The sequence below is a fragment of the Cervus elaphus genome, chromosome 6 (assembly GCF_910594005.1).
Source record: "Cervus elaphus chromosome 6, mCerEla1.1, whole genome shotgun sequence".
Taxonomy (NCBI): domain Eukaryota; kingdom Metazoa; phylum Chordata; class Mammalia; order Artiodactyla; family Cervidae; genus Cervus; species Cervus elaphus.
This window is the reverse complement of record NC_057820.1, coordinates 38,111,476-38,134,947: the sequence shown is the minus strand read 5'-3', so window position 1 is coordinate 38,134,947 and position 23,472 is coordinate 38,111,476. Positions and strand designations below refer to the sequence as shown.

The 23,472-nt window shown below is 34.7% G+C and overlaps 1 protein-coding gene across 12 annotated transcripts in view; it reads left to right on the top strand.

Moving 5' to 3' along the window:
* Window positions 1-23,472, top strand: part of ADGRL3 (adhesion G protein-coupled receptor L3) — a 923,733-nt gene that overhangs the window by 847,090 nt on the left and 53,171 nt on the right. For all 12 annotated transcript variants that reach the window (XM_043906659.1, XM_043906657.1, XM_043906653.1 and 9 more), the window contains one exon: window positions 20,764-20,932. In XM_043906659.1, the coding sequence (XP_043762594.1) occupies window positions 20,764-20,932 (169 nt within the window). The remainder of the gene's footprint in view (window positions 1-20,763; window positions 20,933-23,472) is intronic.

The window sequence follows — 23,472 nt, the reverse complement described above, 5'->3', positions numbered from 1 at the left end:
CTCAGGTGACCATTATATCTACTACTGTGGGCAAGAATCCCTTAGAAGAAATGGAGTAGCCCTCATAGTCAACAAGAGAGTCTGAAATGCAGTACTTGGATGCAATCTCAAAAACAACAGAATGATCTCTGTTCGTTTCCAAGGCAATCATTCAATATCACAGTAATACAAGTGTATGCCCCAACCAGTAATGCTGAAGAAACTGAAGTTGAATGGTTCTATGAGAACCTACAAGACTTTCTAGAACTAACACCCAGTAAAGATGTGCTTTTCATTATAGGGGACTGGAAAGCAAAAGTAGGAAGTCAATGAATACCTAGAGTAACAGGCACCTTTGGCTTTGGAATACAAAATGAAGCAGGGAAAGGCTAATAGAGTTTTGCCAAAAGAATGCACTGGTCATAGCAAACACCCTCTTCCAACAACACAAGAGAAGATTCTACACATGGACATCACCAGATGATCAATACCGAAATCAGATTGATTATATTCTTTGCAGCCAAAGATGGAGAAGTTCCATACAGTCAGCAAAAACAAGACTGGGAGCTGACTATGACTCAGAGCATGAACTCCTTATTGCCAAATTCAGGCTTAAATTGAAAAAGTAGGGAAAACCACTAGACCATTCAGGTATGACCTAAATCAAATCCCTTATTATTATACAGTGGAAGTAACAAATAGATTTAAGGGATTAGATCTGATAAACAGAGTGCCTGATGAACTATGGACGGAGGTTCGGAGGTTCGTGACATTGTACAGTAAGCAGGGATCAAGACCATCCCTGAGGAAAAGAAATTCAAAAAGGCAAAATGGTTATCTGAGGAGGTCTTACAAATAGCTATGAATAGAAAAGAAGGAAAAAGCAAAGGAGGAAATGAAAGACATATCCATTTGAATGCAGAGTTCCAAAGAATAGCAAGGGGAGATAAGAAAGCCTTCCTCAGAGATCAATGCAAAGAAATAGAGGAAAACAATAGAATAGGAAAGACTAGAGGTCTCTTCAAGAAAAGTAGAGATACCCAGGGAATATTTCATGCAAAGATGGGCACAATAAAGGACAGAAATGGTATGGACCTAAAAGAAGCAGGAGATATTAAGAAGAGGCGGCAAAAATACACAGAACTACACAGAAAAGATCTTCATGACCCAGATAATCACAGTGGTGTGATCACCAACCTAGAGCTAGACATCCTGAAATGCAACATTGAGTGGGCCTTAGGAAGCCACACGATGAACAAAGGTAGTTGAGGTGATGTGATTCCAGTTGAGCTATTTAAAAAAAAAAGATGATGCTGTGAAAGTGCTGCACTGAATATGCCAGCAAATTTGGAAAGCTCAGCAGTGGCCACAGGATTGGAAAAGATCAGTTTTCATTCTAATCCCAAAGAGAGGCAATGCCAAAGAATGCTCAAACTACCGCATAATTACACTCATCTCACATTCTAGCAAAGCAATGCTCAAAATTCTCCAAGCCAGGCTTCATCAGTAGGTGAACCATGAACTTCCAGATGTTCAAGTTGATTTAGAAAAGGCAGAGGAACCAGAGATCAAATTGCCAACATCTGTTGGATCACTGAAAAAGCAAGAGAATTCCAGAGAAACATCTACTTCTGCTTTATTGACTACACCAAAGCCTTTGACTTCTGCCCTTAAATCAGCCCTAATAGTTGCATTTGATCCAACATCAATTTAAGATTTCATGTGTTTTTTCTCTTTGAATCTGTGAGCAAAATAATGAGACATACTTAATTTATTGAAGTTTTGCTATGTATTAGACACAGTTCTGCACCCTCTACATGTGTAAATTTTATCTTTGTAATAAACCTTTGAGATTTCAAATGGGATAATTAACTTACCTTGAGACCTTACAGCTATTTATTGCTAAAACTTGGATTCCAATATGCGATCTGGTTTCAGAGTCCATTTCCCAATTATTACCATGTATTCCTTATTATATCACATTGTACATCTACAAATAAACTGTGCTTCACTTGAGTTTTTTTCATAAGGATCATTTTTGAATGAAGACATGCTTAAAGAAGATTTAAATTTAAATATAGACTGGAATACATGACTCAAGAACCCCATCTTCAGAATCCTGTGATTATTTTAATATTTTAAATAATGAGCTGAAAAATAAGGTTAGTAAAGTGCAGTTTTCAGGAATCTTAATGTCACAGTGGTCTTATCAGAATTGGAGATAGAGATTTAAGAGTAACTAGAATTTAAAGTGAATTACTGAATGAAGCTACCCTAGAAGGATGTTGTTTTTGTAAACAGTCACTTTGGTGACTCAGAAAGTATAGTCAACAGGGTAAATAAAAAATTATGTCATAGAAGCCAAAAAATAGAAGGGTATGATGTTCCTGAGCACTCAAGTATGATGAGATGGAAAAGTTGACGAGGGATTTGGCCATGACAGGACATTGTGGAGTTATGAGGAATGTGTGCCTAAGTAGAGTGGCTTTTATAAAAATGAGAAGTGAGGTTATATGAATTATATGTTTAGAAATCTCTTCACAAATTTTTCAGTAAAGATAACACCAAAGATTCTTGGAGAATATCTGGGATCTAGAAGGTGTTTGTTTTGTTTTTTAAAGTAAGAAATACTGAAGTATGTTTGCTGATGGGAATGAACCTATAGACGAGGAGATAATTCATAAAAAGCAGGAGAGAACAATCCTCAAAGGAGCACGGTTCTTGAGAAGTGTCAGAATGAGTGGATATGTTGGCATACTAAGAAAGAGGCATTTATCTCATTGTAAAAGGGGGGAACACAGTGTGTGTGGGTACTGTTGAAAGTAGTTTATAGATTCAGTTTTGGAAAGATGGGGACGTTTCTGTCAGTAGTCTCGTTTGAGTTCTCCCAGAAGTGGACTCTGAGCCAAGGATTCAGCACAAACAATTAAAGAAGGAAATCCTTTCATAGGAAATCGATAAGAAAGTAAGGGGAAGCAGGATAGATAATAGGAAGAAACTTTGCAAGGTTGTCATTCTGGTGAAGTCTCAGACTGACCCTGATCCCAGAGGGAGCTCTGGAGTGTAAATAACACTGTGGAACTGTCCAACGTTAAGGCTTAGGAACTAGAATTCTATAATTTCACACCTGTTCGTAATTTACTACAGTCTTGTTGAGGGGGCAAGGGATGGGTTGTGAGAGTGGAATGTAAACTCCCAGGCACTTCTGGCTGTGTGGGCCTAGTAGCTCTGGTACAGAAAAACAGTCATCTGCAGGTCACAGGACAAATCTTTATCAGCTAAGCATGCAGCAGATAAGGGATAAATTCAGGATCTGTACAAGGGGTTGTGAGGTCCAGACAGTGCACCAATGCATTTGCAACTATCAGATTGCTTCTTTTAAAGTAAATAGGGGGCAATATTCAGCCGAAGGTGTTGGGGTGAAAAGGAAGTTTGAGGTACAAGAAAGATGTTAAATATTCCCCATGGGGTAGGGGAAAGCAGATTGATAGGGGAGTTTAGTTGATTTTCCGGATATTGTTAAATGTTATAAGACATTTGTTGTCATGAATTTAGCATGTCTTCAGAAATCATAGTTGTTTGTTCAATACTCACCTATTCAGGGTTGCATATTTTTTCAAATCATTAAAGATGAAAGGAGATACAAGAAGTTAAAGGTCATAGAATCTAGGCTGGTCAGGCAGGAAAGGATGAATACAAAACGACTGAAAAATGGGATGTCTGGAGATGCTAGTAAATAACAAAAAAGAAAATAGGAAATAAATGGTGGTAGTGATATTTGATGGCAAGACTCTCAAAGGAGCTGGGTTTTCGACGGAGGTAAAAATCATGATTTGGCAATATTACTTCTACTGCCTGAGTTGTGAGAAAATCAATATTTGAGTTTGTGTGGTCTTTAGGGGAAGCACTGTCAGCAGACAACAATGTCACTTAAAGCATGAAGGTGACAAAAACACACCCAGGACGGAATATTAGAATGTAGGGGAATTTGTTGATATTAGATTCTGAATTTCAAAGGACAGGATGGAATTTGGGGAGAACAAGGGAAATGGTGGAAATTCGGATTGAATTAAAAGATATGCATAAAAATTTTAAGTAATTAGATGGAGCAAGCTTGGAACTTTTTGTGGTCCCCATTCAATCTTTACTATCTTATTACAGTCACTTATAATCTTAGATAATAGAATTTGTACCCATAGCAATGGAAAAATCCCCCTAGATAGATGAAAACACTGCTAACACTCTGCCTTAGATACATACATTTTCTCCTCAAATTCTAGAAAATACCAAGATACTTAATCTTAAAATCACATCTCAGGCTATTTAACTATATTCCAATTCATCAAAGGAGATTGAAATGCTCTATGATTAAAGATAATAAATAGATGATCACTGACAGGCAAATTAATCATCACAAATTATGGTTTACACAATAGAGCTGAAAAACTTACCAGCACACTCTGGGTGCATATCAATATCCCCTAATTCCAAGGGAATATCTCTCATTTAAATAAGAATAACATTAAAGCAACAACACTCTTTCAAACTTTAGCTTTTCTCATTCTCCTACTTTCCAGGAATACTTTTTTAATAGGAGTGTTATTTTGTTTTTAAAAAGTTTACCTCATATTAAGAAGTAGTGAAACGATGTAAGTCATAGTTATTTTAAATAAAGGACTGTGTAGTAAAGCACTGGATTTGTAATTAAAATGTGCAGACAGTATAGTGGAATGTTAGGTGTCTTGAGCTGCTCAGTCCAAGGTTGAAAATTTCCTAATCTAATTTTCTCTTGGCTGAGTCCCAATTGTTGCTGGATTTTTCCACTATATACTATTATGTATTTTAAAAAGATCTGTCATCCAAGTCCCCTGGCTCTTTTATAAATGTATATTTGAGCATGTATTCTAGAATACTCAGGAATGTTGTTTGTAGAAGTTCATATTTTCAATGAGACATTTAAACATGCTAACACAAAAATCCTCTCAGTTCCAGAACTGCAATTAATGGTTTTAGCTTTAATTTCAAACTGTTTATGAGATAGACAGCAAGCCATGAGTATAAAAAGTAGTAATATATCGGTGAAAAATATTGACGTAATTGAATATTAACATTACATATGCCAAGAGGTTAAAAAAAATGACAAGTTTTCTTTGCAATAGTCATTGTCATTGTACTTGTCTCATTTTTATGCCTTCTTTGAATTTACAACATCTTGTTCAGGTAGCTGTAGAAAGATATCTAAAATTACCAGATCTTCCACTCAGTTAGTTTCATTAGTGTAATATATAAAAACTTAAAGCAATAAAACAATAAATATTCAACATCTCAGTTCATACTTATAGGAACCCTTTTAGTAAAATGACTATGGTCATTTGTTTCTATTTTTAATCTTTCTAAAAACATTTTAAATTTTCCCATTTTGTTTTTCAATGAGCCTTTCTGTAAACTTTCTCATTTACTTGCTAATATACAGTTTAAATGCTTTGCTTATTGAATGTAGCTTCTCTGTCATGTCTCTGTTGATTCTGGTTTTATTACAGAGAACAGTATTATATATGTATTTATTTTTTTTAATTTTAAAATTTTATTTTTATTTTTTTAGTATTATATATTTAAACCATCAAATTTTCCTCTATAGTGTGTGATTTTGAGGTCTTTGGAGGACATGTTGTGCTCCTAATATGATCAGGCAAATTTCCAATTGTTTCATTGTTCACAAAATGATCCCTCCTTTTCCTGAGGATTTGTGCTGCTACACTGTCCCACAGCAGATCTCTGCATGCCCTCTTCTGTTCCATGGACATAGACCTCACTTCTCTACCATTGTTTCATTATTACCAACCTTGCTTAGTATCTGGTAGCATGGGACCTCCCGTTTTCATCATCTTTCCAAATTGCTTTAGCTTCTCTTAGACTTTCATTTTTCTTTCATGTAAATTTCAGAATCAGTTTTTAAAGTTCTTCTTCACTGTTATGCAATAATTGATCATGATGTTTATGCACCATTAGATTTTGCTATCTAATAGCTTATTTAGGATTTTTAAGTGAGATTTTAAATAAAATGCTCTTATTTATTCTTTTATTCTCTTAAATTTTCCCTACCTAGTAAGTTATAGTAGTCTCATAAAGCTTTTCTTCTTTTTTGTTTAGGCCTGACCTATATGAAAAAAGGATTATTTGTTGTTTTGATATTGAATAGAACTTATTTGTAAAATATTCAGGGTCTTGAGGTTTCTTTGGAGATGTAGCAGCAGATGGATAATTGTTCGTGTACATCTATGGATGTTTTCTAAGTTATTGATTTCAAGATTTGATGTCATGATCATCAGAGAATGCAGTTGGGTTGATATTAACTCAGTATTTTATTAAGGTTGCCCTTTGGCCTAACGTGTGATTGATTTTAGAACTGTTATTTTGGTATTTGGAGTTTGTATATCTTTAAAATTTGATTTATGTGTATATTTGCTTAAATTTTCTATACCATTTCTCAATGTTTTCTTGTTGATGTAATTTTAAGATTATATTCAAATTTCTAGTTATAAATTTACTTAGGGACTACAACATCTCACAGAGCTTCTGTGTTAGAAGTGGACTTGCAGTAGAGATTGTGGGTCATTATCTAGGTCTACTCACTATCCAAGAAACCAGTTGAGGCATAGACTATTCTTTTCTTGGTTGCATTCAACTCTAAAAAGATCATAGTAAGACACTCCAGTATTCTTGGCTGGAGAATTCCATGGACAGAGGAGCCTGGAGAGCTACAGTCTATGAGGTCACAGAGAGTTGGACACAAGTGAAGCAACTGAGCACACACATATGCATTATGGATTATGTCATCCATTGTGAAAGTGAGTAAACTAGGGCTTATGAAAGTTACATTACTTGACCAACATTAAATAAGACTTGTCTGTGTCCTATTGTATTTCAAGGCCTGCCTTGGTTCCATTTATTAGAATCTTTAGTAAATACCAACATGTTTAAAATACACAGTTGTACTTTTTTATTTTATGTTTTAGTTGTTCATACAAGCAATTTATAATAAGGTGTTTATTCACAGATAGGGTATGATGAATGTTTCTGTTGCAAGTTGTTGAAATGAGAGGTGATGATACCATATGGTATGAGAAAGATATAACAATTCAAGCTGTCAAAACACATTTGACAAGAATATATAAAAGTTATCAATTTTTCTCTCTTATTTTGCTAACTTAAAAGTTTTTATATCTTCTAAATTGAAAAAAGAAACCCTGAAAGTATGTTATATATTCTTTAAAGTACTTCCTCTCCTTGCATTCCAATGATCAAGCTTATCAGCTCTCTTGTTTTAAAGAGTCAGTGGCTTCTAAGACTCTTCTTGTAAGTCTGAAAAACATTGGTCCTTAAATAATGAGACTGGAAACATGATTCAATCTGTAAGTTTTAAAAAATAAAAGATGTCAAATTTGTTGCCATTATTTTACAGATCTTGATATATTTCTATCTCACACTAGAACCACAGTTTTCATAGATTACAAGATAAAAATCATTAGTAAGAAATGTAGACTTATATTTATATATTTTTTCATTTACTTTATCCTATTCAGAGTTTCAAGTTTTCAAAAAATGAGAAAATATGAAGTTCAATTTTATAACAGATATCTTAATGAATTTTCATGAACATTTCACACATAATTTTATGTTGTTTATGTCTTACTTGATCAAAGGATTACATTTAGTGAAATATTGCAGTTATTATTATACTTTTTGACACTGAAGATACAATATATTTATTAATTAAATTTGGATTTCTCATGTAATACAAAGAACTATTGGTTTCTATTTTAATGTTCATTAGGAATCTGGGTATATAGCCCATTTCAAATGAAAATGTAGAATTTCATAGCCTATACTAAGCCTAAAGAAATCCAGAATAAAATATCAAATAGACTGAAGTTTTCTCAATCTAAATATTAATTTCAGAAAAAGGCAGTGATTCTCCCTTGCTCTTTGGATTTCTATTTAATATATGAATTTCCAAAACACTTAAAGGGGAACCTGTTTTTTCGCTGCAGCTCTTTTTTTGAGGACAGAAGGTCAATACACAACAGCAAATGTAATAACAAATATGTGTACGGTACTTTTGTATATTAAAATTATATGTTGAGTAATTTTTTGCATATTAAATAAAAGGAGCTTTTTGGAACTTTTGTTTAATACACACAACAGCCCTATGAACAAAGATCTATATTTATACACATTTCAAAGATGAAGAATGTGAGGGTCAGAGAAGTTGAATAATGTGCACAAGGTTGTAGAATGCTCATCTAAGTGCAGACAGGTCGATTCACAAATTAGTGCTTACAGTTACTAAGATACACTTTCTTTCATGTATTAATATTTATAATCATACAATGATCTTATTTGCTTCCAATGTGATTCCAAAATTTTAAATCTTAATTGTACGTGTGTGTTTGTGCTTAGTTGCTCAGTCATGTCCGACTCTTCACAATCCCATGAACTGTAGCCTGGCAGGCTGCTCTGTCAGTGAGATTTCCCAGGCTAGAATACTGGAGTGGGTTGCCATTTCCTTCTCCAGGGGATCTTCCAGACACAGGGATTGAACCCACATCTCCTGCATTGCAGGAGGATTCTTTACTGTCTAAGCCACCAGGGGAAGCATCTTATTTTCATGGGAACTACCAATTCATTTTTATAAATTTTCATAAATTCATTTTTATAAACCTACTAATTCATTTTATAAATTTGATAGATGGAGATACTAAAGTGTAAAAAATTTTTTGCTGTTTGTGTCCAATATGCTAATTCATTACTCATTCTCATAATTGATACTCCTAATGTCTTTCATATGTAAGTAGCTCTTTGACCATATTGTACTGAGTTATAAGAATTTGTATAGCATTGAGTTGGGGGGATAATATAATTAAAGTTTTATTAGTCATTTATTTAATATTTATTAATCTTGATTTATTATATACTCAATTCTTCCTAATTTCAGACTTACCCAATTTATCAGCAGTGTGAAATTCTGGGATTAAAAATTTAATATTGGTGTTTACTCTCCTCAACTCTGTAATATTATTGTAAGGACATTGAGGGATAGGAATGAAAATGTTTATGATATATTCAAAACCATTTATTTTCTTTATTTGGTTCATTTCACTCTCCTCTTAATATTTTTATATGAGCAAATTGTAAAGATATAGCTCTTAGTAGTAATATGTTAATAGTAATAAAATCCACAGTTGAAATAAAATCTTCTCTATACATTTTATATTTGTTATACTTTCATATTTTTCAAAGGATTTTAATACCTTTAATGCTAACTAATTTAAACATATGACCATGATGAAACATTGTTTATATTTTACTCAAAAACATTGAATTACATTCTAAATGACTTTTCATTTTAATCTTCCTACACTGGTTAAAAAAAGATAATGGAATAATAATATAAATCTAGAATGGTATTGTCCCACTAATATAAAATACATTTGAAAGAAACATAAAAACTGTCAGGATCTCTATCATAAGTGTTACTAATGGATTGAGCATTTTCAGGATAGCGAGGTATAAACATTGATACGTTTAAATATTTCTCTGATCACTACTCTTCTAACTATGCTATCTCAAATATCCCTTATCCAACCTGGTAGCAAATATCTTAACTCTGTCTTAGACAGATCTTGCTACTTTGCCATTCTGGTTATTAAATGTTGACCAATTTAAAACTTGAATAACATCCCATTTAAAACATCCTTCCTCCATTGCATGTTAAGATTTGTGTCTGCTGGATTTGTATTAGTAAATCTGATTCTTTTCTTTCTATTTCCACTGTTTTATATATTCTGTGAACACTGCAGTCATGAAAGACCATGTCTTTACTATTTTGTCTTTTTTTCTTTTATAAATAGTGAAGAATACTCTCATTTTGAGAAACTTACTCCTATTACATTTAGCCTTCCTGCTGCTGCTGCTGTTGCCGCTAAGTCGCTTCAGTCATGTCTGACTCTGCAGTAACCCAAACCAAATCCAAGGAGAAATATCTTTATTCCTTTGATACAGTTTTATATCAGGAAAAGTAAATTCAGCTGCATAATGAACCTGGAAATACTGGAATACTGACCAGAATGTATATGTATATCATGATTGCTCTCTTTCTCACAGTTAAATATGCAGTTCAGTCACTGTACAGTTAAATATACAGTTCAACACCAATAAGGTAATTTGGCAATTCCAGAGGGTCTTGGGATGCATTAGCCTTGAATTTGATAAGATCAACAACTCTGGCTTGGGGATTAAATCTTATTCTCAGATAGGACTCCAATGACTCCATCTTCCTTCACACCAAACCTTACCCATTCAACTATATAAAAAAGAAAAAAAAGAAAGAAATTATATGTATCTAATATAATGAAGAAGAAATTTTAAAACTAGTTAAAGAATTAGTCTTCTTTTTATCTTGAAGTTTAGGTGATGCTTCCTTTTAAAAATTTATTAAAAATAATATTCTATTTTGAATTGTTAAAGTCAGAGAAGGAATATTCTATAGCTAAACTGATTCATTGTATTGCTTCTGTCCATTTGTCATCTGTCTATACTGACATATTATATTATAAGACTTGGCAAACCACTCCAGTATTCTTGCCTGGAAAATCCTATGGACAGAGGAGCCTGGAGGGCTGCAGTCCATGGGATCATAGGACTCAGACAAGACTTAGCAACTAAACCACAATTATAGCATTAATTTATAAGTTAATGTTTTGGTTATGAAATCTTTTGAAGATGTATTTTTCTGTTTTTAGCTCAGCTTCTATGGGGCTAGATTTTAATAGCCCTTTTGTGTTCTTTGGAATTGTTATAGACTATATAAGCATATGCATAAGTATTATCAATCTACGTGCATACGTGCTAGTTGCTTCAGTTGTGTTCAGCTGTTTGGGACCCTATGGACTGTAGCCTGCTAGGCTGCTCTGTCCATAGGATTCTCCAGGCAAGAACACTGGAGTCGGTTGCCATGTCTTTATCCAGGGGATCTTCCCGACCCTGGGATCGAACCCATGTGTCTTATGTCTCCTGCATTAGCAGGAGGGACTTCCCTGGTGGCTCAGATGGTAAAGCATCTGCCTACAATGTGGGAGACCTGGGTTCAGTCCCTGGGTCGGGAAGGTCCCCTGGAGAAGGAAATGGCAACTCTCTCCAGTATTCTTGCCTGGAAAATCCCATGGACAGAGGAGCCTGGTAGGCTACAGTCCATGGGGTCACAAAGAGTTGGACACGACTGAGGGACTTCACTTTTCACTTTTTTTACCACTAGCACCCACCACTAAAAATTCTCTACCATAGAGGCCCCTAAAAATTCTGATCTTGATTGTAAGGATCACTCTAAAAAGATAATATTATGACATTAATATTTAAAATTTTGAATTTTAAATATAAGGTTAAAATGATAAATGTCTGATAAAAGGAAAATGTATTTACTAAGAAAAGTGGATCTTTTTTCTTATTTGTACCTTGAAAACTACACAATATGTTTTATTTCATTTTCCATGTCACTACTTGTAAATTCTAAGATAACTTGTAAGTTCCTCTTAACATCTGCCAAGAACATCTTAAGCATTTGTGACCATATTTTCATAAAACCTTAAATAATTAGAGTAAAATTGTTTCAGTCTTACAACTTGGGATGAATTTCTGTTTCAGTGGGCTTTCACTGGTGAATCAGAATGAAAATTATTCAACTTTAGAAACTTGTTATGTAGATTTTTTTAAAATAAAAAGTGAATCAATAGTATATACCTTTGTCACCATAACAGGTGGCAACATTATCATCAATTTAATTTAGATTTGATGAAAGACATTCTGAAACTAGATTCTTTAAGCCAGTAGAATATCTGACAAAATGATGGAAAATAGCTGACATATTATAGATAAACTTTAGTGATATTTAGATTTTAAACTATTGTATATTATTCATGTCATTCTGGAGGTAAAATTAATGAAGAGTTCTTTGTCTTTAGCATGAATTTCTACATTGCATGTGAACTAGGGATTCTTACAGCTAAAACCTGCTTTAGTAATTATTGCACAGGCTAAGGCACAATAAAAATTTCTCTAAATTTTAGTAGCTTAAATTTACGTTAGAGTATAGAAATCAGTGGTCTAAATCTAAAAGGTGGCTCCCCATCAGTAAACAGCCTTTCTTTTAGATCTGAGGCTGTACTGTCAATGTCTCTTAGGAAAAGAGAAGGATAAAAAGGTCCAGGGAAACCCAATTCCAATCTTTTAATTGCCAAGACCCAGAAATGTCACAGTTCACCTATGTTTATATTCCCATGAATTAAACGCATTGCCATCAGTTCAATTCAGTCACTCAGTCCTGTCCGACTCTGCAAACCCATGGACTGGAGCACTCCAGGCTTACCTGTCCATCACCAGCTCCTGGAGTTTGCTCAAACTCATGTCCATTGAGTCGGTGATGCCATCCAACCAGCTCATCCTCTGTCGTCCCCTTCTCCTGCCTTCAATATTTCCCAGCATCAGGGTCTTTTCCAAGGAGTCAGTTCTTCGCATCAGGTGGCCAGAGTATTGGAGTTTCAGCTTTAGCATCAGCCCTTCCAATGAGTATTCAGGACTGATTTCCCTTAGGATTCACTGGTTTGATTTCCTTCCTGTCCAAGAGACTCTCAAGCATCTTCTCCAACACCACAGTTCAAAAGCATCAATTCATTGGCTTTCTTTATACTCCAACTCTCACATCCATACAATACTTCTGGAAAAAACATAGCTTAAAATAGATGGGCCTTTCTTGGCAACGTAATGTCTCTGCTTTTAATATGCAGTCTAGAATTGTCATAGCTTTTCTTCCAAGGAGCAAGCATCTTTTAATTTCATGGCTGTAGTCACCATCTGCGGTGACTTTGGAGCCCAAGAAAATAAAGTCTCTCACCGTTTCCATTCTTTCCCCATCTATTTGCCATTAAGTGATGGGACCAACGCTATGATCTTCATTTTTTATGAATGTTGAATTTTAAGCCAGCTTTTTCACTCTCCTCTTTCACTTTCATCAAAAGGCTCTTTAATTCTTCTTCACTTTCTGCCATAAGAGTGGTGTCATCTGCATATCTGAGGTTATTGATATTTCTCCTGGAAAACTTGATTTCATCTTATGCTTCACCCTGCCCAACATTTTGCATGATGTCTTCTGTGTATAAGTTAAATAAGCAGAGTGAAGATATACAGCCTTGAGGTACTCCTTTCCCAATTTGGAACTATTCTTTGGTTCCATGTCTGGGTTCTAACTGTTGCTTCTTGACCTGCATACAGATTTCTCACAGGTAAGGATGTTTGGTATTCTCATCTCTTTAAGAATTTTCCACTGTTTGTTGCAATCCACACAGTAAAGGACTTTGGCATAGTCAATAAAGCAGAAGTAAATTTTTTTAGAACTCTCTGCCTTTTTCTATGATACAACAGACGTTAGCAATTTGATGACTATTTCCTCTGCCTTGTCTAAATCCAACTTGAACATCTGAAAGTTCTCAGTTCATGTACTGTTGAAGCCTCACTGGGAGAATTTTCAGCTTTACTTTGCTAGCGTGGGAGATGAGTGCAGTTGTGTGATAGTTTGAACTTTCTTTGGGATTTGAATGAAACCTGACCTTTTCCAGTCCTGTGGCCACCACTGAGTTTTCCAAATTTGCTTGCATATTGAATGCAGCAGTTTAACAGCATCATCTTTTAAGACTTGAAATAGCTCACCTGGAATTCCACCACCTCCACTAGCTTTGCTCGTAGTGATACTTCCTAAAACCCACTTAACTTTGGACTCTAGGGTGTCTGGCTGTAAGTGAGTGATAACACCATTGTGGTTATCTGGGTCATGAAGATCTTTTTTGTGTGTAGTTCTTCTGTGTATTCTTGCCACCGTTTCTTAATATCTTCTGCTTCTGTTAGGTCCATACCATTTCTGTCCTTTATTGTGCCCATCTTTGCATGAAATGATCCTTTGGTATCTCTCGTTTTCTTGAAGAGCTCTCTAGTCTTTCCCATTCTATTGGTTTCCTCTATTTGTATGCACTGATCACTGAGGAAGTCTTTCTTATCTCTGCTTGCTATTCTTTGGAACTCTGCATTCAAATGGGTATATCTTTCCTTTCCTCCTTTGCCTTTGGCTTTTCTTCTTTTCTCAGCTATTTGTTAGGTCTCCTCAGACAACCATTTTACCTTTTTTTTTAATTTCTTTTTCTTGGGGATGGTCTTGACACCACCTCCTGTACAATGTCAGGAACCTCTTTCCATAGTTCTTCAGGCTCTCTCTCTATGAGATCTAATCCCTTGAATCTATTTGTCACTTCCACTGTATAATCATAAGGGATTTGATTTAGGTCATACCTGAATAGTCTAAGGTTTTCTCTAATTTCTTCAATTTAAGTCTGAATTTAGCAATAAGGAGTTCATGATCTGAGCCACAGTCAGCGCCCAGTCTTATTTTTACTGACTGTGTAGAGCCTCTCTATCTTTGGCTGCAAAGGATATAATCAATCTGATTTCGGTATTGACCATCCGGTGGTGTCCATGTGTAGAGTCATCACTTGTGCTGTTGGAAGAGGGTGTTTGCTATGACCAGTGCATTCTCTTGGCAAAACTCTGTTAGTCTTTGCCCTGCTTCATTCTGTACTCCAGGTGCAAACTTGCTTGTTACTCCAGGTATCTCTTGTCTTCCTACTTTTGCATTCTAGTCCCCTATGTTGAAAAGGAAATCTTTTTTTTTTTTTTTTAATTGTTAGTTCTAGAAGGTCTTTAGGAATTCATAGAATCATTCAACTTCAGCTTATTCTGCATTAGTTGTTGGAGCATAGACTTGGATTACTGTGGTATTGAATATTTTGCCTTGAAAATGAACAGAGATCATTCTGTCATTTTTGAGATTACACCCAAGTGCTAAATTTCAGACTCTTTTATTGACTGTGAGGGCTACTCCATTTCTTCTAAGGGATTCTTGCCCACAGTAGAAGATATAATGGTCCTCTGAATTAAATTTGCTCTTTCCAGTCCATTTTAGTTCACTAAATCCTAAAATGTCAATGTTCACTCTTGTCATCTCCTATTTGACCACTTCCAATTTACCTTGATTCACAGACCTAACAATCTGGGTTCCTATGTAATATTGTTCTTTACTGCATCGGACTTTTACTTCCATCACCCATTCCATCTACAACTGGGTGTTGTTTCCACTTTGGCTCTGTCCCTTCATTCTTTCTGGAGTTATTTCTCAACTGATCTCCAGTAGCATATTGGGCACCTACTGACCTGGGGAGTTCATCTTTCAGTGTCCTATCTTTTTGCCTTTTAATACTGTTCATGGGGCTCTCAAGGCAAGAATACTGAGGTGGTTTGCCATTCCCTTCTCCAGTGGACCATGTTTTGTCAGAACTCTCCACCATGACCTGTCTTGGGTGGCCCTACATGGCATGGCTCAAGTTTCATTGAATTAGGCAAGGTTGTGGTCCTTTTGATCAGTTTGATTAGTTTTCTGTGACTGTGTTTTTCATTCTGTCTGCCCTCTGATGAATTGCCCAGTAAATTGTTAATCTAATTTTCTGTTAATAATAATAATAATTTTCTGTTAATGGGTAGGGCTGTGTTCCCTCCCTGTTGTTTGGCCTAAGGCCAAACTGTCAACCCAGGCCTCCACTGGAGACTCCTAGACACTCACAGGCAAGTCTGACTCAGTCTCTTGTGGGGACACTGCTCCTTTCTCCTGGCTCCTGTGTGTACAAGGTTTTGTTTGTGCCCTCCAAGAGTCTGTTTCTCCAGTCCTGTGGAAGTTCTATAATCAAATCCCAATGGCCTCCATAATCAAATTCCCTGGGGGTTCTCTGTCCCTTTGCCAGATCCCCAGTTTGGGAAGTCTGCTGTGGGTCCTAGAACTTTCTGAACAGTTCGAGAATTTCTTTGGTATAATTTTTCTGCCGTTTGTGTGTAGCTAACATAAACTCTGGGAGTTGGTGATGGACAGGGAGGCCTGGAGTGCTGCGATTCATGGGGTCACAAAGAGTCGGACATGACTGAGCAACTGAACTGAACTGAACTCTAAGTAAAATTGGAATTGGAATTGCAGTTTTTACTATTGAGTATAGCAAGCAGCTGATCCCCAGAGTTGCCAACAAAAATCACAGAATTGCACCCTGATATCTCTCTTTTTTGGTATTTCTCAAAAAGGCAGACATCTCACTCTAGCAATTATAGTCCAAGTTCTATATATGTATGTATATATGTGTGTGTGTGTATATATACATATATATACAAAACATTTTTAGTGAGCCATAGTTGCTTTACAATGTTATGTTAGCTTCTGCTGTAGAGCAAAGAGAATAAGCTCTATAGAGTCATCCTAATCATAAATTTAGCATCATAGATGGAAAATTTTGATATCATGGGGATGCATATAGTAGAATAAATATCATGCTATTATGTTCTGTACGTTTTCAATATTAATATAAGTATAGGATTTTCTTTTTAGGCACAGTTTACAAGTGTTAAATATGATCAATTCTTAGAAATTCTTCTCCATTTTTCTTTTTACATATCCATGGCATTTTTAAAATATTTCTTAGAATTTCATTTTCTGGCTAAAAACTCCCTTTGAATCTTCTAGTTCAGCACTGTCCTATAGAACTTTCTGTAACGACAGAAATGTTCTAGAACTGCCCTGTCCAATATGGTAGCTACTGAAGTTTCTAAGTATTTGTAATGTAACTAGTGTGACCAAAGGAAATGAACTTTAAACTTAATCTCCTTTTAATGAATTTAAATTTAAATATAAATAAACCCATGTGGCCAGTAACTCCGTATTAGACATTACAGTCAGTTACTCCCTGCTCCATCTCCAAACTTAACTTTCACCACATCTATTTTACAGCATAATATTTACTCCTGAAGCATCATCAAATGATTTAACTGTTCAACACTTATTAGTTTCTGTTATATTCTTTGGGTTAGTAAGAAATTCTGTATTTTCAGAATGAAAATAGTCTAATAGTAACTATGGGATCTTTATTAAACACTGTGTCAGGTACTATTCTGAGCACTTGATACATAATGTATCATTTCATTATCACAGGAAACTTACATTATAATTATCACCATTTTATAGATGTAAAAATTGACACAACCACAGGTAAATTATTAATATTTTTGCCTAAGATCAAATAGCTAGTAAGTGACTAAGTTAGGATGTAAACCTCAGGCAAACTGGCTTCAAATCCCAGGCTGTCAATCTGTTCTTTACTCTTTTATCACCCTGGAGAGTGAGATTTTTTATCTGTGGTTCGCTTTGTTCAGAATGCATCACAGTTGGAGCCTTTCTAAGAGCTTTACTTTGTATGCATGATATCAGAAACCATTGCCTCTGGCTAGAGGTAAGAGAATAGAGGACGGAGTTTTCTGTTTCTTTTCAGTCCTGTCACAATTCACTGAGAAGCAACTATGTTTTTTTTCAAAAAAAAAAAAAAGATCCAAAATATCCCCTAACTAATCTCTACTAATTTGGTGCTTGGATCTCATTTTATGTGGATGATACTAAATAGTGCATATACGTGATAATAGACAGGTACCGTCTGTTTGCTCCTATTGCTACAAAAGATTGTTCAAAAATTTTTCTCAGTGCACCATCAGAAATAATTTTAAAGTAGTCTTGTTGATCATTTTCAAAGGGCTATAATGTTCTGATTTAACTCAGGTCAATCATCTGCTTGTTAAAATTACTCAGAAGTGTACTGTCCATAATTAAGTAATCTTACCTACTAATATTATAGAATAAGGAGACCTTTAGGTGACATGAAATCTGTCATTTTAAGTATGCCCCCAAGCCTTTTCCAGGTTGCTCATAAGATTTCTCATTCTCTAGAGAAATGTGGTCTCTTAGAAATAAATGTCTCTGTCAAGGCACAAGTAATATGTGCACATGATGAAAAAAAATGGAATATTTTAGTCTCATAAGGGATATTGCAGTATTGTAAAATTGATTTTGTTCCTTGTTATTTAGGTTCTCATGGTCATTTTAGGATTTACCTTCTGGATATAAAGGGAAGATTATGATGCCTTCTAGGGAGGTGGGCGACAGAGGCCTTTGGGAACCAGGAGAATATTTTTCATATGAAATTCTTTGTCATAAAATGCTAATGTTGGTGTTCTTGTCTTTATGTCTATGCATTCTTTAGCTATGAGGATAACAGACCCTTCATCAAGTAAGAATGACCTGAATGGCTGATAAATTCCATTTATCAGTGTGGTCCCATGAACCAGCTGTCAGATCAGTACTGAAAAATCATTAGAGCTTCTGTCATTCACATTGAGGCAGAAGAGCAAACTGTGCAGGAAAATAATCAGGCATACAACTTCTCTGCAGAGTAAATATGCTGCAGGTGTATTGCCAGAGAAATTCTGCTTCACCTCTTTTAATTGGATATCACCTGCCCTTAGTGCCACAGTAATAGCAACTCGATGTGGTACAGACTTGTTTTGCTTTTATTAGCTTTCTCCTTCCATTGTGATGTGCTTCTCTGTGCTGCATATGTCGTCATTTCTGTGCTTGTTCGGACATCTTTCATCTAAAACTATTTCATGACTTAGTGTTGTATCTTCAAACGATTTTCTGGATATGAAACTACTGAGTTACAAATGATACTAATGAAGTTTTTAGGCTAAATATCCAAAAGAAGGGGAAATGCCTCCTTCAAAAATTAAATCTTGCCTATGCAAAATAACCTCTTTCAAATTTGACACATATCTTGATTATCGATCATATCTTTTAAGCTTCTGAAACAAAGCTACAAGTCTGTACTAATCTAATAAAAATAAACGTAAATGTTAAGATTTGGGCTTTTTCTCCTTTGTACATTTTAAAATTCTATGTCCTGCAGCAATAAACATAAAAGATTGGCAACCTTTGGGTGGTCTTGCTGTAGACTTTCAGTTTGTTCTTCTGGTGAAGAGTCCTTTGTTTTCATTTTCTCCACAGTACCATTTCACTTACTTCTTCATGCTCTTACTTCTTTTTTCTTTAGAATTTGGGCTCATCACTATTTTATATCATTAACACTTGAGCCCATTATGTGTTTTCTAGTGGATAGCTGACTTGACTATTTTATCCTATCATTTTATTTCTAAAGCTGAATAACAATTTTGTCTTGGTTTAATGGCAACTCTTTCCATTTTTCCTTTTTTCAATATCTGTAAAAACTGAGAGCTTTATCTTAAAAGTTCTCATGCTTCTGAATCTGCTTGTGAAACAAGATATTAACTTCTAAGATGTTTTCTAATTCATATATACAAACATGTCACATACATGTTTGTGGCATGGCAAACTTCCTGTAGGGATTCTTTATTCAAGATTATTAATGTGTTAAATTAAGCACATTAAATTTAGTGGATGTTTACATCTGAAATATAGTGACTGATGGTTATAGAAGGAAAATGGTAAATATTTGAGATTAGTAAGACCGTAATAATGACTACTCTGGGACATATCTTTCTTAAGATGTAGTTCTCTCTGAAAAATTTATTAAACCCAGCTTCAGATTATAGTAAATATATGCAATTTTCCATCCTTTGTTTTGCAAAGTTTCAATCCCCATAAATACTCATTTCTTAAACAATGTAAGTAGAGGATAATAGTCTGCTGAAAAGAAATATTAGTTTACCATGTTCAGGAAGGTATATTGGGAAAGGAAAGGATGGGCTAAGACTATAGAAATCTAGACTGTTTTGGTCCTATCGTATGTACTTAGAAGTTGAGAAGATTCCATTTTCAATTATTGGATTCCTATCTATTGGAAAGGTCTATTTTATGTTGATAGTGAATACATAATACATAACCACAAATATATGGACTTTTGTCATCCATTTACTAGTATTGTGAATGGCAGCTTTGAGGAAACCAAGGGAATGGAGTGAGAGTGAGAATTTGGCTTCCGTTCTGGACTACTTTGTTCATACCTCTCCATCCCATTTTCAACTTCATTATCTCCCATGAGTTTACAGACACTTCAAAGACATGAAGGTGTCCTGAGCCTTTGGGCTTCTTTTCAACAAAGCTGCCAATTGCCTGATTTCCAAAGTCTAGTCTAACATAACCCAGAAGACAGCAATCCAAAGGCTGAAAGAGTAGATGGTGATCTAGAGGGGAACTTTTTTTTTTTTTAATCATCTACTGTATTTCACATTTGTTCTACATAACTACAGAATCAGACAGATTGAACTTTTGAAATTTATATGTGTTCCATATATTGGTTCCTTCTGTTTTTATCAGTACACACTAAATTTTTTATGGAAAAAGAGGAAATTTGGAAAAATGGGGTAAAAGTGTATCAGGTGAAGCACTAATGGAAAGAGTCTATAATCAAACAAATGTTATCATACCAATGAGACCAGTGGAGACTAACATAACTTTACAGACTTTCCCCCCTTGCCATTAACCATAATTGCATCTCCATATCATTCACATATGTGCTGCAAATACATGAATAGTTTAATAGTACAAATCTGCTTTTGCTTAAATGAATTTCTGTGTTCATAACATTTTCATTCATGTATATCTCCTCAAGCTTGAAAACTTGTAAGTTCTCATTAAAATCTTGAAGTACTTATACCACCTGTCTTACATTTCCTGTCAATAAAACTTACCGTAACATTTTTTTCAGTGTCAATATTGTTGATACGATATGACTATGTTAATTAAAGACAAACTATTTGATAACCCTTAATTTTCTCTTCTCTTTGCAGGTCATGGGTTATAGGTGCAATAGCTCTTCTCTGCCTATTAGGATTGACCTGGGCCTTTGGACTCATGTATATTAATGAAAGCACAGTCATCATGGCGTATCTCTTCACCATTTTCAATTCTCTACAGGGAATGTTTATATTCATTTTCCATTGTGTCCTACAAAAGAAGGTAAGCTAGAATTCTCTGTTCAGGAACAAATGGCATACCAAAAAAAAAAGAATAAATGGCATATATTCTATGATAAAAAAACACCCATAATATAAGTCATTCTTAATTTTTTGTCTCTGAAAAATAATATATTATTTGGTTAATTTCATGTTTATAATAGAAAAGAAAGACATAAAATGCAAGTGTCAAAGTTGATGAATGTGTTAACAACAAAAGACGGAATCATATTTTGATTTAGACAGTGCACAAAAATAATATTCTTATAGATTTGACTTTATTGTCTTTGATATCATTATTGGCAGACACATGGAATTTGTTTATTGGGAAGTAGATATTCTAAGATGTATGGATCAAAGAATATACATATGTATATATTATATGGCATGGCATAGGAAATATATATTTTTCTATTTTTTAAAAAACTAGTGTATTCTAAGAAATATAATACCTAAACAATTTATGATAGAAAGCATTTATTATTTTAGTGAATGGTAAAACACTTAGTAAATTTCTCTATGTGTGTGTTAGTTGCTCAGTCATGTCTGACTCCTTGTGACCCCATGGACTTTAGCCCACCAGGCTCCTCTGTCCATGGGATTCTCCAAGCAAGAATACTGGAGTGAGTTGCCATTCCCTTTTCAAGGGGATCTTCCTGACCCGGGAATCAAACTCAGGTCTCCTGCATTGCACAGATTCTTTATGTCTGAGCCACCAGGGAAACCTGAAGATCTCTGAACTTCTTTAAAAGCATGTTTTATTAAAATTTATGATTTTGATGATTAGAATGAAATATTTAATTTTTATAATGGTCTATTTTTTAATTATTTTTCACATCTACCAGGACCTAAATTGCTCATTTTAAAAGTTAATTTTAGCAACTAAACACTTACATTGCTCTTTTTAATCTCAACATTGATTTTCTCATCTTATACTTTTTAACTCAATTAAAAATGTGGTCTTTATAGTTCTGATCACATAGACCCCTGAGTCAAGACTGTGTCCGAATACTAGTTCCTCTAATGGCTTATGTGACTTTGGGCCATTTAATTAACATTCATGTGCTCCAGTTTCCTCATGTATAAAATGGAAGTAATAAAATAATTATGATATACTGAGATGTGGCACTGAAGATGAAATGGGAAAATGTGATTTTTTTTTTTTTTCCTAAGCAACAAGACCTACAGTTTTTCTTCGGAAAATGAAGAGTAAATATATCAGTCTGTATGCTTTTTGGTTTGAGAGACTAAACAAATTTGAGAAATGTGTGTCCACTTACTGAGATGAGTCCAGTTTTATCCTGTTTTCAGCTTTATATGGTGTTAGATATTAAAAATGTGCTGCCATGATATTAAATGTAGGCTAGAATAACAATAACAATGTTAGGCCAGTTAATGTAGGTTACAGAAAACAGGTTATGATGTTAGAATGGATGAATCTTCCTAAATACTTAATGTGCCTACACCCCAAATTGCAATCATTTAACCTAATAAATGTTTATTCGATTTTATTCATGGCCCAATTGATGCAGGTGCCTAATGGAGGGACATAGCCAGTGACAGCTCAACTAACCTCACTATTTGATTTCCATAGTTACTTTGGGTGTTGGTATCTAGCAGATAATCTGAGAAAAAGAGAGGGGACCTTGTATAAAAAGTCTGGAAATGGTTCGTATCATTTCCACTCACATTCTATCAGATAGGACACCATCAGTAGTACCACCCAAACTGCAAACAAGGCTGGGAAACACAGTCTACCTCCTGTACCCCAGGAAGGTGAGGAATTGGGTATTATAATGCAACCAGCTAGCAACTGATCACAGTTGATCAGTGTGAAGACTCGGGGACATGAGTGACGAGTAAGAATAGACATGGAAGAAAGTGTCTGAGAAGAATGAATGAAAAGATAGTATCTGAATTAAAGATATGGGGGAAGTGTCCAGAAGTAGACAGTGGTCAGTATTATAAAACACTGCAGAGAAGTCAGAAAGACTTGAAAAGATTTCTAGATTTTTGTTAGAAAGGAGCCATAATTGATTGTCAAGAGAAATATGTAAAAAGTTGGAAGCAAAATCAGGAAAAGGTAGCATTTGTTCATGTAAATAAGAAAATATTGGGCCATCATAGTTAGTTACACTAACATTTTCAAATAAAATGAACTGGATTTGCCCATTATTTTCTGTATTAGCTGGAAATTTTAAGTTTCAATGTGAGTATTGAAATTTTCTGTAGAACAGAAAAGATTTTTGTGCTTTATACATAAATTATTTTGATTGGGATTATTTTCATTAGCCAGTACCTATTAGAATTTTCCCAATTATTATTTTATTATGTCCAAAATACATGTCACTGTTTTGATATCCGGCTAGAGATACCAAACCTCAGAAGCCAATAACAAATTATAGTTTTTAGTATATTGAACATATTTAACAGAGGTGGATTTTTAAAAACATACATGTCATCAAGCTCAATTTTGTGAATCCTTACAAGAGAGTACAGTAAACTATAGTTTTCTTCTTGATTCATTCATTCACTGATGGACGG